This window comes from Amia ocellicauda, chromosome 11 (assembly GCF_036373705.1).
Source record: "Amia ocellicauda isolate fAmiCal2 chromosome 11, fAmiCal2.hap1, whole genome shotgun sequence".
NCBI lineage: Eukaryota > Metazoa > Chordata > Actinopteri > Amiiformes > Amiidae > Amia > Amia ocellicauda.
In genome coordinates this window covers 34,385,329-34,403,817 of record NC_089860.1, presented here as the reverse complement: position 1 = coordinate 34,403,817, position 18,489 = coordinate 34,385,329, and the positions used below count along the sequence as shown (strand labels likewise).

Below are 18,489 nucleotides of genomic sequence, written 5' to 3'. Positions count from 1 at the left end.
GGGGAAGGGGGCCTGTAGGTAATAAAAACTCTTTGAAATGGACGAGAGCCGAAATCCCGACACAGAGCTATGAACCCGGGCCAACCGGCATTTCCAAAAGATGGCATGGATTGACATCAGACATAAGACATCAGACATTTCAGCCCCCAGTGTCTGATTGACATCAGACACTGGGGGCTGAAACCAAAATCCAATCTCACAAACTCATTAAACCAATCACCTATTGATCTGACAGGCGTATAAAGAACAGCGCACGGTCTCTCTCTCTCTCTCACCTGAACCAGTAACTCGCTGCCACAGCTCAACCTGTAGCTCTGTTGCCAGAACCGGAACCAGAAACCAACCAAGTCTTTGCCGGCAACAGAAGAGTTAAACTGGGAGAAGGAGATTGAGCCGTACGAAGAATTCTTTTAAAGGACTTTATTAAATAAAGAACTTAACAGACTGCGCTGCCCGCCTGTGCCCAGTGGAGTGGAGGATCAGTGGAGTTTTACAGCTGGACAATTGACTAAGTCGACTGAATACGAAAGTGTCAGTCATTTAAATAGCTATTTGAGTCTTAAGAAACTTGACCCTTGGAACGAACAGGGCCCTGCTTTCCTCAAAGACTTTGTCTTCAAATAAGTACGGTGAGAGACCCTGCTTGCCAAGAAGATTTTGTGCACAACCTTGGAGCCTTCAAACCAGTGGAAAATCTGTTTGGAAAAGACTCTGTTTCGCGAAACCCCAACTTCCAGGTGCGATGAAGTTCAGATAAGTTTAACAGTTTGGAGTTTGTGATTCATGACATTTGAGAAATCAATTAGAAATGTTAATCTGGGATTCATAACTCTAGAATGTGTAATATCATTTAGTTTTGCTTAAATATAAATGTGTGTTGCATTAAACTGTTTTGTTGACAATTGTAGAAATAAAATCTGTCAACGCCGAGAAATATCTTCTCATTCCTGTTTAACTGTTTTAGTCTGAAATTGACACAAGTTAATAGACATTAGATTATAGGTGGCCCTGCCTATCCTTAATCATTGAATAATAATCAGTTAAGGGAAATTGTGGTAACAAGTAATGATAGGATCTTTCTCGGCACCTAAACGTAAATGAGACTGATATATATATAACGAGAAGTTACCTGACATAAATACTAACCTGCGTTATTTAATTATTTAATGTGTGACTAACAATACTAATGAGAGACTCACCTTCGTCTTACTAACCGGTATTGTAGTCAATGTGTTTATAACCTTTTTTGTTTAACGATTTGTGTGTTATCATATGCGATCCCATGGTCTTTGATTTGGTCACGGAAGTGATTTGTCTTTGATTTGTTGATCTAGAGTTGAATTTTAATTAGTTTTTCCCTTTTGTATAATTAGTGTAGTGCTACATTTAGTCTTTGTTTTTGAATAAATTTGACAATTTATATCTTTGGAATTGGTGTCTGCATCCAATTATTACAGAAATTGAGTTCTACAAGATTCCAGGATTCGTGATAAGGTGATACTATAAATTCACTTCGTTAATTGAAATTTATAATTGTACCTTACGCTACACCCTGATCTGCGCACTGGAATTAGTGCATTGTTTTGTATCTGCAGACAAATATATTAGGTAGCTTTAAAACTGACTAACATTCAGGAAGATCTCAGATTATATCAACTGAGATTATTATCGAATTTCCCAGTCACACAATCTTAATCTTCCCAGAACAGGCTCCATTCCACAATCCGTGTTTTAAAATGTCTCTGTTTTGTAATCCGATGGGTTACCTTTAGTGTTTCATAAAATCAAGACAGAGTTTATTGATTAGCAAGTATAGACAAGCATATGTGGAGAACCAGACGCATGGATCTATGGAGGGTGATCAGTGCCAAAATTAAGATGAACATGATTGAACATGAAGATGATTATGAAGATGAACATGAACATGAAGATGAACATGAAGATGATTATGAAGATGATTATTAACATGATTATGAAGATGAACATTAAGATCATTATGAAGATGATTATGAAGATGATTATGAAGATGGTTATGAAGATGATTATGAAGATGAACATGAAGAGGATTATGAACGTGAACATGAAGATGATTATGAAGATGATTATGTGCACTGGACAGGACAATAAACGCACTGGCTACCGCCCACCAGCTCTGATTGACAGAGTTTAATGTTTTGTCACATTAAAAAAAAAAAAAATACAAGAGACGCTACAAAATGTAGAAACGACAAGAGACAAACAGGAAATAAATATATACATGTTGAAACTAATGAATGTATAAATAAATGTTGAAATAAATAAACAAATATATAGATGAATAAATTAATAGATATATACCTAAAAAACATCATCCATACATATTCATTTGGACCCAAAAAATACCAGTGATGATGATGAAGATGAAGATGCAGACTTTTACAGTGTTGCCATAGAAAGTGGTCGAAAGTCAGACGCAGAGCAATGGCAGACAGACGTGTTTCCATATTGTATTTTGTTTGTTTTTGTACAGAGACACATCTACTTATGGAGCATTATAAGGGTCAAAATTAAATCTTCAATTCATAAATTCGTAAATTAATTCATAAATCAATTCGTCAATTCGTAAATTAATTAATCAATTCATGAATCAATTCATTAATTTATTGCGCTGTTTGCCAAGTGATCTTTCAATTTCATTTTTAACTTCTTTTTAATGCTTGTCAATCACCATAGGGGGCGGGGTTTGTCCTTCTGGAGGCACCAATCGCACACGGGGGGGCGGGGCCTCTCGGTGGCGCTGTGATTGTGGGCGGGGCTGCGGGGCTGCGGGGCTGCTGGACGACTAGTGTTGACAATATTTCACAGAGTCCTTTTAGACTCGTGATCAGTGCTTTAAAGTCTCCTAAGTTAATGTCCAAAAAGCATATGTAATATAGTGCTGTGCACACACACATCTTTTTCTCAATTTTATACATTTATTTTAAATGAATTCCAATAATTCAGTCATATAGACTAATTAGGACAGTCGTGTGCGTTAGGAGGGTCTTTACTGTGTACATGCTGGTGTAGTGGTTAAGAAACACAGCTGAGGTTGTGGGTTTGACACTAGTCATCCAGCAGCCCCGCAGCCCAGCCAAATTATATATATATATATATATATATATATATATATATATATAATTATATTTGGCATATATTAATAGTGGAAAAGTTTTTTTTTTTTTTTTTAATTCTTCCTGATAATGTGTACCTGGTATGTTGGCTTGGAATTCATTTATGGTACATATATATTCTTTATGTATTCTTCTTCTACTACTACGTCTATTTCTTATTAGTAGTAGTAGTATTATCATCATCATCATCAGAGGCAGAGAAACACTTTTAAAAGCTTAAGACATTATATTTAAGTCATTACAGTGACCCGTTCTGTATAGGATCTGACGACTCTGACAAAGGGCAAATTGTGATGGCTAGACGACTGGGTCCGAGCATCTCCAAAACTGCAGCTCTTGTGGGGTGTTCCTGGTCTGCAGTGGTCAGTACCTATCAAAAGTGGTCCAAGGAAGGAAAAGTGGTGAACCGGGGACAGGGTCAAGGGGCGGCCAAGGCTCATTGATGCACGTGGGGAGCGAAGGCTGGCCCGTGTGGTCTGATCTAACAGACGAGCTACTGTAGCTCAAATTGCTGAAAAAGTGAATGCTGGTTCTGATAAAAAGGTGTCAGAACACACAGTGCAGCGCAGTTTGTTGCATATGGGGCTGCGTAGCTGCAGACCAGTCAGGGTGCCCATGCTGACCTGTCCACTGCCGAAAGCGCCTACAATGGGCACATGAGCATCAGAACTGGACCACGGAGCAATGGAAGAAGGTGGCCTGGTCTGATGAATCACGAGTTCAAGGTGTTGACTTGGCCTCCAAATTCCCCAGATCTCAATCCAAGCATGTGGGATGTGCTGGACCAACAGCACACCTTCAGAGGTCTAGTGGAGTCCATGCCTCAACGGGTCAGGGCTGTTTTGGTGGCAAAAGGGGGACCTACACAATATTAGGCAGGTGGTCATAATGTTATGGCTGATTGGTGTATAATTGTTCACACTTGTTTGAAATCATGAATTCACAACTACAGATGTCTATATATTCATCTGTTATGCTTTGTAATACAGTTTTGGGGAATGTTCAGATCCCAAAACTGCTTAGGTCCATAAAATATTGAAAAGGCAAGGATAGTTCCAACTCTTGGTATTTTTTCCTTGTAACAGATTGTGATTTGAATTTGCAAACATGAGATTAAAAAAAAAAAAAAAAAAAGATCCAGGCACAATTCAAAGCTCTTTAAGGGGGCAGATGAGGTGGCTGCCAGTTCTTTATATTTTTTGTAGTCTCTTGTATTCTCTCACCTTTGCCCCTCATTTGATTTTCCTCTGAAAGGCAGCCCTAGTCCCCCAGCACCTGCAAGACACTTATCTGGGAATATGCAAGGCATCCTTCCTTTCTCATCATCGTGCACAATGCAGTTCTTCATGTCCAATTTCTTTGACACACGCTATAATCTGTATCAGCTCCCAGGCACTAAAACAAACAATGCCGGCAAAAGCTGTGTTAAAAAACGTGTAGCACTGGGCTAGTTTTGTACACATGTTGTACTGTTAATGCAAAAACAACTTTTCTTTTGTTTTAAATAAAAATAAAGCATATTGGAATTAATTATAACCCCCCTCCAAAGTATTTACAAAAAGTTATCTTGCTTTGTTACTCTGTGCTAAAATTTGACTCAACAGAAGTTTTTCCTCTTCGTTTTTCTTTCATAACACGTGCATATGCAGTCACAGGATAAGACATTTGGGCCCACATGCAGTGCACCATCAGAATAAGATAATAAGATTCTTATATGGCAGATGTTGCTGGTTTTCACAGTGTGGGCAGAACCGTCTGGCGTCAGGTGATACTGGGGCAGTGCGGTGTGCCTGACTGTGTCTTGTGCCTCTCTGCAGTGGGATCTAGTGTGCGACAGGGCCAGTCTCAACAGTATTGGATCTTCTGTCTACATGCTGGGGTTGCTGGTGGGAGCACTCCTGTTTGGAGCCATGGCAGACAGGTACCAGAAGCTCAAGTCGTTGAATTATTTTCAGAACAAAACCCTCAAAGCACAAACAAAAGTTTAAAGTGCTGCCACTTATAACATTACATTACATTATTTGTCATTTAGCAGACACTCTTTGTACCCATTTATACAGCTGGACATTTTACTGGAGCAATCTAAGGGAAGCACCTTGTTCAAGGGTACAACAGCACTGCCCCACCCATTTGAACCCACAACCTTTCCAGCTATGAGTCCAGAGCCCTAACCACTACTCCACAGTGCAGTTATAAACAGTGTGTTGTGCAGTTAATATTCAGAGAGGTGTAGTCAATGGTATTTCACTGTTTTGCTTTTGCCCAGCCATGAAGGGTTACTGTTTCGCTTTAAAGAACCTGCTCCTGTGGAAAAAAACACATATAAACTAACACGTCTAGTTAAGCATAAAATCAAACTTCATAAATAGTGAAGTGCCTATTAACAACAACAATGTGTAGGTCTCAAGGAGTGGAATAGCACACTTTTCCTCTAGTCTCTCTCTCTCTCTCTCTCTCAAAGGTATGGTCGCCGGTTTGTGATTCTACTGCCTCTGGCCCTCCAGGCTATATTCAGGGTGGCCACGGCTTTTGCCCCTAACTTTTACCTCTACATTCTCCTTCGGTTCATGGTGGGGACCACAATTTCAGGGCTCATCATGAATGCCTTTGTGCTAGATAAGATGCCAGTACATCCAAACAACCCATTGGCAAACAACTATTGCAGCAGGCTTCAGAGGATTGGTGTCTGGGTTTGTACTGGAACGAGAGCAGACAGCTTTAAAACAGATTGACTGGGGAGGCAACATCAGCTGGACACATGGACCTCAAAGTTTGATCAGAGTGCAAATGTCAATCACTTTTGGTTTTAATTTTAGGTACAAAGCATTTTATTCCTGTCTATTCTAAAAATAATAATACAAAAAAAAAAACTGTCCTAATTTGTTCCTACAGTCGTGGACCAGCCTGTGATAACCCAGGATGTAGCATGAATGTTTCAAGTGGAAGAATTGTAGATTTTGTTTCCCTTCTTTTCACAAAAGGCTCGGATCTCTTCTGTGTACTTTTCAAATCTGGCCAACATTGCAGTTTCTGTGTCACAGGGACCACGATTGTACTCGATATTCTCAATTATATATGGTAACATGAACTTTCCTCTGCATCCACAGGCACTGAGTGGACCTATACTCAGAGATGCATGCTGGCTGGGATCATCACAGGATTTGGATACATGTTGTTGGCAGGGGTGGCCTACTTGATAAGGGACTGGCGCAAACTGCAGCTGGCTATCTCTGCTCCTGGCTTCCTGTTCATCTTCTACATATGGTAGGTCCATCTACGATGCAGTCAGGGACTATTGTTGTGCCATTTGTGTTTTTGCTGGGAAAGTGGAAACAAACAGTTAATGGCACACTCCTGACCTTGCCCAGCAGGCAAAGCATTCAGCCCAAGCCCTGCTGAGTTGACTTCAGTAATCTTACATACCAGACACTGGGGCTGGCCAAGACTGATTACTAGCAGGGATCCAGCCTGGTGGAATAACAGGTTTGTGGCATTATGAATTAGGTCAATGGATTAAAGTTGTTTTAGGTACACAACATATTCAGATTCGTACTGCATTTGAAACAATGATATAAAAACATTTTGATTGTCAGTGGATTTGATTTTTTCTGAGCCGTTCTGTGTCCTGGGTGTAGTCAGACAATGACACTATCCAGCGGACCAGAGATCTTTCGGTGCTGCTTCTTTTTCCACAGACAGGCCCACTGTCCTCACAGGCCTCGCGATGGTGGGGAAGTTTGGTATAACAGCCTCCTTTACCATTGTGTATGTTTACTCAGCTCAAATACTCAAATTGTGTTGGCCCACAGGCAGACTGGGATTGGCATGTCGTCCATGTTTGCCCAGCTCGGGGGGGTCATGGCGCCCCTGATTGGCCTCCTGCGGCACCATACCCAAGCGGGGCCCATGCTCATCTTTGGAGCCACACCTCTTCTGGGAGCGGCCTTCGCCCTCCTCCTGCCCGAGACGGCCAACCAGCCGCTGCCCGACACCATCGCAGAAGTAGAAGGATAGGGAGAGAGGTGCGATGCAAGGACACCTTCCTGTACGAACCCAGGGTGGTTGCAAATAAGACACGTGTTAGATCATTGGCAACATCCTCATTGAAAATCCTCCTCAGGTTGTTCCAGATTAGTGTGCTGGTGCCAACAGTGCTTGAGTGGCATTTTAATGGACCTCAGTCCCTCCCAGAGGAGCTAATCACAGTGCTGTCATGTGCAAGTACTTCATAGCAGAAATAGAAATAGGCACCTTCACCAATTACCCTTTGGGCTGTATGTGATCTGGGAAGGTCTCCCGCATCACTAGTTGTGTGTGTTGGTGAATCCAAATAGCACTCTGTGTCATGACAGATGATTTACTAAATTCCTTCACAAAGCAAAATTTATTTCATTTTTTACAAGCAGGAGGATGATTCTTTCATCATCTGAATGCTTTTGAAGAGAAATTGAGCACTTTTCCTCTACTCTGTCTCTCTTGTCCCTTTGCAAGTAATATCTCACCTTTGAGGGCTGGACTGCCCCTTATTAAGTCATGGTACAAAATTATTTTAAATTATATTGGATCCAAAATATATAGTAATAGTGTATAAGTGTGATACAAATTTGCACACATGCTGACAAGATTATTATTATTGTTGTTTGTTGTTGAGATCGCTGTTGAGATGCATCGTGGCACACATATTAGACTGTCCCACCAGCACTGTGAGTGAGGCCCAGGCCAAATCAGTATCCAGGTCTCATTTAAACTGCACCTGTCCTATAGTCTTGACACGTTGGGTCTCTATCGTCTGACATTCTTCTTGATGTCTTCCACCAGTCAATCAAAATCGGGGAGTGAGGAGAACTCTTGCCCCGAGCCCCCTGTGGGCCTGACGGGGGCTGGAAGGAGCCCCCCTGAGAGCAGCCCGGTGTTTAGCAAAGGGCAGAAGCCCCTGGAACTGCAGCCCCTTCCAACAAAGGCGTGATTGAGGACTTCCTGTCGAAACGCACACATCCACCCCAGTGCTTCTCCTGGAACGTCCGATTCAAAGCTCTCATGTCATGCCTTGTGTCTGAAAACCAATATTATTACTATTATAAAAACTAGAAAAGCATGTTCTTGAAATTATTTTTTTATATCTGTGAAATTGATTTTTGTTTTGCATGGTGTAAATAGGAAGGATGTGCATTGCTTCTTATATATATTCATAATTAAAAGACTGGGTAATTGATTAGTATAATTTAAAATAATTATAGCCTAATAATCTACAGGTAGATCATGTAATCAAACTGCCTCCTCGTTGGCATTTTGTTTCACATTATGGAAACCTCTTTTCAACGCTAATTCATGACTCATATGGAGCATTATAAGGTCAAATCTTTTTTTAATTCTTATATTATGTTGTCAATTTGTTAATTAAATCACACAAAGATGGTGTCTTTGTGTTGAGTAAACAGATCATAAGATCAAGTCATAATAAGATATACTAAATATGTTAACATAGGCCTATAGTAGAGCCTAAAACAATAGCAGAATAGTATCTAGTAAAATCATTGTACAGACAGAAAGCTTCCCAGCTAACACACAACATTGCCACAACATTGTGTGTTAGCAGGGTTTAGTTTATATACAATATATAGCCTATACTGTAGTGTAGTATTGTAAAGTCAACTGCATGACAGCCGGAGACTCCTGCCGGCGCAGCTCGGTCACTCGGTTTTATATACTTTTAACTTTGAGATACATATTGTGTTTCGGACTCTAAGATACAGATCTAAGGTACATGTTGATTTCAAAGCTATATATTGAATCTGTGAATTCCCGATATGAAGTTTAATATTTATTCCAAAGATTCATATTTATTTTTTGACGTTTAAGTTCAATATTTATTTCATGCCTATGGTTAGTTCCCTCCATATTTAGATTTCAGTTAGGAGGAGAGAGCGAGGCTGTATATTTTCTTTATAAAAGGAACAGCCCTTGACGTGCGGCTGAAAATGTGGGAGGTGGGTTCAATCCCAGCTGGGGGACACTGCTGTTGTATCCTTGAACAAGGCACTGTACCTAGATTGCTCAAATAAAAACCCAAAATATTATACTAATACAAAACAAATGGCTTTGTTTTGCAAATTGTATGCGGGGCAATTTATTACATGGAAAAGACCCACAAACCCATGTCCTTTTCTTACAGCAATAAAGCCTTCTCTAATTAGTATTCGCTTTAAACAGTCTTCTTACTTCCATCTACAACAATCTAGCCTAGTTCAAAACTGGACTATCACTATCACACTGATGTCATTCAGGACTCTTCTGGAAGTATAACCCCCTTCAGATTTACCACGGGTGGCTGACATCGGACCCAATCTCACCTCTGACATTTTAACTAAACATTTTATTGACAGTACGCCACAACCACTGGCACTTATATTCTTATTCCACCAAGGATGACCATAGCCAAGGCACCTGCTATACCAGTGATAAAAGGTGCCTGTTTTTACAATTCATTCATCAGATTTTGTTGAACCCACTTTTGAAAACCCATTTGAACCCGGCTTTTGGGGAACCACCCGAACAGCGATCCCCCAAAATTGCCAACGTGGTAGAGAACCAACCAATCACTGAAACTCAACCCATGGGAAGCAACATCACAACAATTGTATTCTTGATACCAGAAATTATGGATTAAATGTCACAATGGCTTGCCCTAAATTCATGCCCCTTGCAAGGAGAAGTTTTTACTTTACAATCTGGTTGTGTAAGGTGGAGGCCAAGCACCAAACACACATTTGCTAGATTGTGCACAATGGTCATGCTTGCTAGGCCACAGATCGCTGTTAGCAGCTACATTTCTTACTGTGTTTGATGGGTGTTCGTCTGTTCGTACATTAAATTCATAATCACCATCCAGACCAGCTACCAGAACTAGCTTCAGTTAGGAGAAGGAACAGTCCATCAAATCTGTGGTTCTTAGAAAACTTCCCAATCTTTATTGAATATTTAAAATAAAATTTTACAGAAAACAGAACTGTACAGAAGTTGTAAATGCTTTACCTTCCAGTGGAAAAGTGATGGCAGGAATGTGCAAAACAAATGGGTTTCCTCAAACACTCACATTCATGTACCTGAGTAGTAAAGTCCAACACCCTTTAAAAACTTGACATTTCAATACAATGCCTTGTTTTCAATACCTAAATTTGCACAACTGATGGAACTCATAAAAAAGGAAAAAATAAAATAAAAAACAAGTGCTAACATGGAAATATTTGGAACATGATATTGAAATGTTTAAGTTAAAAAAAGAATAAATCCATACCTTGGTTTGTATTCAGTCTTAAACCATCACATTCTGCTACGTATTCCTGATCAAATCTCAATTTAAATCTTAAAGCAGTTGTTGGCCACAAAATTGTTGACGAAAAAAAAAAAACACGCAACACTTAAGGTTATAATAACTGAAGATATACGCAAGCAAACGTGCACAAGTTAGGAGCAGGCACGAGATCCTGCTTATAATGTACCGAGTTTAGATTTCAGACTGGAATGACGGCTACGGTGCAAAATCAAAACCTCCGAACTTTAAGACAAAGCGTTCCTTTATGAACATTTCTAGGTCTACGTTGCGAGGTCATTAAAGTTGGCAAAGTTAAACTGCCAAGACCGATTTCTTTCCATCCTACAAACAGTTTTCTGGAAGTTGATCAAGAATAAGATGTGTTGAGGCTGTTGGATACAAAGAAGACATGCTTGAATGAAGCCTTGCATGATTACACAAGCCCTGAAAAGTGGGTTCAGAAGAGTGCTGTGGTCCCTGCAATTTTGTCAAGGGGTGCTCCCTGAGGCGACTGTCGGGGGGTGCTCAAAGCTGCGCTCAGGCAAGGGTGACGTACGTGGCATCAGTGGCCACTCCACAGTTGTTGTCCTTCATCGACATCAGCACATAGCCAGCATTGCCCCAGTATGTGGACCAGGAGTTCTTCACCAGCCAGTAAGGCTCACCTTGCAGGACCCCATACCCCACCGCCAACACAGCATGGTCCAAGTCTTCCATCTTATTACCTGAGGAACAGAGATGCTTTACGCTTTCATTTGAATATCCTGACATGAAGCCTACCACCTCACACCTACTCAAGAATCCGACCCTCTTGAACAAATTAAATTCTTAATTGGCGTTTGATTTAGATTTGTTTCAGGTCTTTAGAAATTGATGGTGAAAATCCTGCTGGACTCTGGCTCTCCACGACCAGGCTTGGACTACCATTGGAAGAGTCTGGGAAACTTGGAAGACCAAATTCAGAAAACTAACGACCTACATTCCTATGGCTCTCCTACGTTATGGCTTAAGAAATCTACAGTCAAATTCTGAAGCAGAGAAGTTGTTTCAGGACAAGGTGCCCACCCTCCTCAGACATGTTCAGGTAGAGATGGTACAGGACTCACCACACTTAGGCTCATAGTACACGCCGTTACTGTAGAAAACAAAGGACAGGTGTGACGCATCAATGCCGACAGCCACCGGCCCGTTCTTGAAGATCGCAATTTTGAGGGCATCCACACTGCCTGAGGTGACATTAGTGTAGCTCTGGATTCTGGCGGTCATCTGGGACTCATTGTAGTGGCAATATCCATTCTGAAAGAAAGTATGGCCATTAAATGAGTGGGATTTCACCCTAAACCCCACCTCATCTTGCCTTTTAATATTGTAAAAAAGCTTGAAATGCAGTGGTAAACCGGATGCCATTAATTTTTTAGTTTTAAAATGTCAAGCAAGAGCGCTAGGACACTCTAGGATGTGGGAGTCTGCGGTTTGGAGGAGGGAATGGATGTGTACCTTCAACCAGCACTGTACCTACCATCCCCATGTAGGACCCATAGGACTCAGCCGTGGAGATGCCCCCGTGCTTCATGATCCACTCGAAGGCTCTCCACTCCTCACCGCCGTCACAGCCGTTGTTTCCAAAGCCCCAGGTGCAGTCCACCAGCATCTGCTGGGACAGGACCTCCAGAGAGCCCGTCTGTGGGAAGAGTCAAGCAGAGCAGCGCTGAAGTGTGCCACCTGCCTCTGAACAAAGACATACGCAGGAAGGTCTGGAAACCGCAGGAGGAGGAGACTGGGGGAGAACCGAGGTCTGTAAACTCCACACAGTGAACTGAGGAGAGAGGACGATGGAAGTGCCGGTCCTGGGGTTTGTGTCCAAGCGATTATTTTGTTTAAATTATGAAGTAACTGAGAGCATAAAGGAATTTCACCACTTAAATGGTTTTGGTTATAAAAAAAGTTGGAGTTTGATTGCATTATAAAAGTGTATATTGAACTTATCAATTAAAAATTTAATAAACTCAGATTTTGTCATTTGAGAGGCAGGATCACAGATTTGAGAGCTCTGTTGAACAAAAACGATCAAGTGTAAGGAAAACCAAGGATAAAATAACAGTTTTAAATTGCTTGTAAATTTCTCCATTTGATCGTTGAAGAACATGCAGTTCTCTTATCATAAGAAAAGGTCTGGTTAAAAAGGTCTTAAAAAAAAAAAAAAAAAAAAAAAAAAAAAACTAAACCGCCTCTGAGCCGACTTACGCAGATAACTAATTCTGTATGCGGAGGACAGAGTGGTTTACAAACAAGAGGAGTCAAAAGAAATTCCACCAGGGAAGACAAATCTAGAAAGCATGCAGGCGGTTTAATCAAATAAAATCGGTATCAGGATTTATGCTTTGGAGGGTTCAATGGAATTTCGATCATGGTCTTAAACTACGTTCACCAAAAGCTTGATAAAACAGCCAAAAGGGCCACACTGGGTCCAAGGGTGACAATCCTGGAAGCTCTGTAGAAAAACTCCCAAACCAGGTTCAATGATTTCAGTTAAGTGGATTAGTTACGAGATTCTGTACGGGAAGGGCAGAGCACTTTAGGATCTCATTTGAACATTGTGGCTCCAGTTACCCCTCACCTTCAGGAAAATGGCTCCCTCTAGTGTCCCAGTGGTGCCAAAGCTCCAGCAAGAGCCACAGATCGCCTGGTCCTTAACAGGGGTCACTGCACCTGAGGAACGAGAAGAAACAGGAGACCAGCACTCATTCCCTTGACACTCACTCCAGAACTGCCAGGGGACTCACCGAGCGCACAGACATTAGGCATAGGTCTCCTTTGAGCTTTGTGCTCTAGATTGGTTTCCCTGCCCAAATCTGAAGAGACAAGCAGCTGAAGTTCCACAAAGCAGCCAACTTCATCCTCTCACTTGGGTGGTACAGATCCAAGTGTGAGGACGTTACAACCCACAAAAGGTGAGGAACCCTACCATAGAGCCTCCAGTCAATGCTCTGCGGCAGCTGGACAGAGGCGTACAACTCCTGGGGGAACCGCTGTCCCTTGTTGGGGGTTTTCCTGGATGCCCGCCCCCTCAGTGCCCTCAGCTCACCAGCTGTGCGGTCTGCCAGGTGGTTCACTGCCAGCCGATAGGAGAGGTTGGCCCGGTTCTTCGAGTGAACATACCTGGATGTAGAAAACGTTAAAAACTAAATACTGAGAAGGGTCTTTGCATGTTTATTTACTTTAAATACAACAAACATGACCTTTAGACTTCAGTGGGAACAGTTGAAAATTCGCAACTAATTTTCAGCCTTCAGTTTTTTTATTGTTAGACAGCCCTTCAGTGTCCAGACTAATTATATTTTATTTTTTAATTTAACTGAAGCCTTTATCCAAGGTATTTCATGTCCAACAGCAGAAGAAAATAATAAACTGGCAGTGATTTTGTAAAATAAAAAGGGAGAATAGATTTGGTTTAAGTCAAGACTCTCAGAAGAATATACATATAGAGTCTGACCACAATAACACGCGCATCAAATCAGTACAGCACGAGGCTGGGCGCTCCCGGGAGGCCTACCGCAGGTTGTGCACAAAGGTGTGCTGCCGCTTCTCGTGCTCCTTTTCGGTGCTGTAGTGGCGCTGGAATCGCTCCTTAAAGTGACCGAACAGCTGATGGGCATGGCCTTTAGAGGAGGTGTGAATGAGCTCTTGCATGGGATTGGCCAGGATCCTGTGCTCCAGCCCCGGGCCAGGCCAGGCACCACATGTCATGCCTGTAGATGGAAAGATTAAAATGAACAGGGATACTAATGTCTGAAGGCTATTTTTCCAAAGCAGGTTAGAATGATTAATAGCCAAACTGGTACATTAGAATATTTTAGACCGCTTCAAATTCTGAACAAGAATGAAGCTTAATGTTGTGGATGTGAAGGTTTGGATGGAGCGATGAAGATGACAGCTGTCGTACCTTCAGGCAACACGAAGTCTTGGGGGTCAGCGCTGGAGCGGAACTCGGTGTAGTCCACCTCATACTTGTCATAGTGGGAGCCCAGCAGAGTGTTGTAGCCCATCATCTCGTAGTGCAGTGGGAAGGCCGAGCCTTCGGTGGAGTTGGACACCCACAGCGTGTAGGTATTCTTCTTGTGTCCCTCCATGGTCACGTTCTGCCAGACCTCACACAGGAAGCCCTTGTAGTACTCCGTTCTCACAAGCTGGAAGAGGGTAGGGGGACAGGGGACAGGCAGCCAGTGATGAGCGTTTATCCCTGGGGTTTTAAAACCAAACTCTCAGTAAATCAAGGAGTCCCCAATACCTCAGACCGATCACTTTCATCCACACTACACCAGACAGCATAGATCAACGTATTGCTATTCTATTAAAGTTCTAATCTATCAGTCTAAATCATTCTCTTCCATTAACCCACTCCTGATGTGAACCAGCAATCTCTGAACTCGAAGCTCCCCCTGCTGACGATTCCCAAAACAGCTTTTTGAGTTGAAAATACAACAATTTTTCTGGCCATGTAACACATTGAACTCTGCCATCCCATCGTATAACTGAAAGATTTAGACTACCTGGAAGCCCTCCAGGCTGGGAAGGGCACTCTGGGGCAGGACTGGCTCCTCTTTGGTGCCATTGACCTGGAAGCACTTCATGACATTGACCTCGGTTTCTGTGGTCTCCGGAGTGATCTTGTAGCTCGCCCCGGAGGGCTTCTGAAACCCGTACTGGAAAGTGGAGACCTGACCTAGCACAGGCACAGACAGCAAGAGGAACGCTCATCTACAGATCAGGCAAAAAGCCATCACCTCGAGAGTAAGTACTAGCCTAGCCCCCAAAAATATGTAAATCTAGCTAGAAAGAACCCTGCAGAACCAAGTCACGTATGCAAACAAGATCGTACACTTATTACACTTATTTCAGACCACTTTATTTTTGCCAGCACCACGAACCCCCCAGTACATCCAAACCCTTTCTGTAAAGTTGATCACCAAGTGAATGCATTTGGTGTGTGTGTGACTGGTCTTAATCCAAAACTAAAATAAAAATCTGAATTCCACTTGCACAGTTGGCATAAGTATCCCAGCAGTTTCATGAAGCCCTGATGGCAAATTAAAAATGTCCATCAAGTTCCATTAGTCTTAAAACCATTGCCATCCTTTTCTGCAGCTCTGCTCACCATGGTAGTAGTCTATGCGGCTCACCGCCCCAGACAGGTTGTACCAGGCTTCAAATGGCTCCTCAATCTCAGCATAGGGCAGGGAGATCACCCCTGAACAAAGGCAAAACAAACATTACTCCTAGAAAAGGCCTCTCGTAAAAAACAAAGGCAATGCACCCGCTTGGAAGGCTACCAATAAATGTGTTGAGCTGTAGGATCACTAGGTGCTGCGAGATCCAGCAAGCTTGCAGGTGGACCCTAAGTGGTGGTGAAGTATAGCTCAACATGGGAAGGGAAATGGTACAGGCTGTCTGGACATCCAGGGAAGGAGATTAAAAGTGGTTTGTTGATTACCTTGGGGAGAGGTTCCAATGCTTAGGGATAATGTCACCATTTTCCAATTCCTCAGACTGCTCAGTCAGCAGACACTTCCCAGACACTGATGCAGCAAGTGATGTACAAAGTCTAAAACCAACCCTACAATTTATAATTGCTGTGCACAAACATGTTATGACCACATACAAACAAAACAACCTTCAAATGTGCAAGGATATGTGAAAGTTAAAAAACACACCAAAATCCTCAATTTTGAACGAGTATGGATTCATAGGTTTCTTAGCCTCAAAACAAACTACCCCTAAGGGAACCTATGGACAAGGTTAATGGATAACCTTAGGTCTTTACTAGCATCACTGCAGTTACCTAGCCATCATAAATAAATGTGAGCATATCACTGCTGCTCTAGAGGCAGTTCAGAGGAGAGCAACCAGACTTATTCCAGGTCTGAAGGGAAAGTCCTACTGAGAGACTGAGGACCTGAACCTTTTCACCCTGGAACAGAGGAGACTACGTGGGGACTTGATCCAAGTCTTCAAAATCATGAAAGGCATCGACCACATCAAACCAGAGGAGCTTTTCCAGACCAGCAGGGACGCACGCACCCGGGGACACAAATGGAAATTGGGCTTCAAGGCATTCAAGACAGAAAACAGGAGACACTTCTTCACACAGAGAGGCGTCACAATCTGAACAAACTCCCCAGCGATGTGGCTGAAGAGACAATTTGGGAACATTCAAAAACAGACTGGATAGGATCCTTGATCACTTAGTTATTAATGGACACCAAAGGAGCAGGACGGGGTGAATGGGCTCCTCTCGATTGTAAACTATGTTCTTATGAACAACTTGGTGGTCAATATGACCAATCACGAGATTCAGCTGATGGGTTAATGATTAACATGGAAAAAAAAAAAAAAAAAAGTTAACTTCTGCAAAGAGACAAAACCATTAAGAGCTTCACAGGAAGTATGACCACAATGGGAAAAGTCAATTCAGCATTAAACACCAGATCTGCCTAGAAGCGGAACATTTCCCAATTCCCGGATTACAGTGTAAGGAAGTAAATTAACTTAGTTTTATTAAATATGAAAATTAATTCAGACAGCAGAGCACTTCTAAGTAGATTTTGCAAGTCACCCTGAATTAAAAAAAAATATAGCAAAATATACTGCCCTTCAAAACTAGGATCCAATTCCTTTAGAATTACTGTATGTAAATGAATGCTGCTGCAATGTTTAACACATTTTCTTGGCCATTTAATTCACAGCTGAAGATCTCATTGTTGACACCTTTTTACGCAGCGCAGTAACTGCAGTGGTGTTCGTAAAGATGTAAGGTTACCCATTAGCTTTATCCCTCAGGGGAGGTTTGATTTGAGATTAAGGAGACATTTAGAATCAACACTCTTCAAAAACAAAGCAAGGGCATGTTGTTTTGGTTGTGACATTTGAAGGTTGTTTTTGGATTGTATGAGGTCATAATCATGACTTTAAAGCATCATGCAAAATCCTACCTTTCACATGGTAGATATCCCCGAACAGAGGGGCTCTGGTCAGGGGCTTACCATACAGGACTGCAAACAGAAAAGATTCAGGAGATTCAATACAGGTCTGAGAGCACCAGCCATACAATTAGACCTGCTCTCCTTGGGTACAACCACAAACAGAACAGGGAAGGTTAAAGGAATAGGCGACAGTGTATAACATACTGGCTCCATCACAACTAAAGAGTGCAGTGTAATGGATATCCAGGCTCGCATGGGCGGCACGGCGCGCAGAGCAGCAATATTGTGACAGCAGCGCGTCTCCGGCTCCCTGCCAGCACAGACTGCGCGGCAATTTACATCAATACCAAAATAAAAACCAATGCACAGTTTTGTCACTTCTTTCCTTCAAACTGACATAACCAGCAAGGGGACCCCCGTTGATTACTTCCGGATTTTTGCAATCGCAGATCTTAGTTAATATCAGACCGGTGCAGTAGCAAAACAGTTTATTTAGAAGGAATACAAAAGGTTTCCAATTTTAACTCATGCCACGTTTGCAATGCATGTCACAGTTCCCAGTACGACCCGTTTCTACACATTGTGATACAGTAACTAGATGCAAAAAAAGACTTCCCAGTTGTTAGTTGTACATATTGATATTTTAATGGAATGCAAACAACAATTCTTACCCACAACACAAACCCAAAGCACAGTCACGCACGTCCCGAGCCCAGCCGTCATCGCAGCTGCTTCCAAGACACCAACAGCCCTTTATAACACAATAAAAACCAGCGAGTTGAGGAAGCTGCCGCAGTCTGTGATTCAGTCCCCTATATAATCACTGCTGCCATCACTGGAGCCCGCCCCCTTGCGGAGCAGGTGATTGGCACCACCTCTACACCAATGAAAAGGCAGAATGAAACGAGCGCATCCAATCACAAGTCTTAGGGGCGGAAGCGGAAGCACGAAGGGGGAAGTATTTTCTCCTGCTCTTGAAACACACGTGATGACTGGACTGCTGTTTTGCTCTGCAGAAATCAGCTGATCAGCTCGCAAGTTTACT

The 18,489-nt window shown here is 42.3% G+C and overlaps 1 protein-coding gene and 1 pseudogene across 1 annotated transcript; one reads left to right on the top strand and one right to left on the bottom strand.

Moving 5' to 3' along the window:
• Window positions 1-7,166, top strand: part of LOC136762752 (solute carrier family 22 member 6-like) — a 32,196-nt pseudogene extending 25,030 nt beyond the window's left edge.
• A 2,931-nt stretch (window positions 7,167-10,097) lies between these two features.
• LOC136763533 (digestive cysteine proteinase 2) lies at window positions 10,098-18,282 on the bottom strand. The gene is made up of 11 exons (XM_066717596.1): window positions 18,116-18,282; window positions 17,454-17,513; window positions 15,620-15,712; window positions 15,015-15,187; window positions 14,408-14,651; window positions 14,018-14,213; window positions 13,430-13,623; window positions 13,082-13,173; window positions 11,984-12,145; window positions 11,571-11,760; window positions 10,098-11,189 (listed from the first exon to the last, which is right to left on the bottom strand). The coding sequence occupies exons 1-11, from the start codon at window positions 18,165-18,167 to the stop codon at window positions 11,002-11,004; spliced, it is 1,644 nt and encodes a 547-aa protein (XP_066573693.1). The 5' UTR covers window positions 18,168-18,282; the 3' UTR covers window positions 10,098-11,001.
• Between the last annotated feature and the right edge of the window lie 207 nt (window positions 18,283-18,489).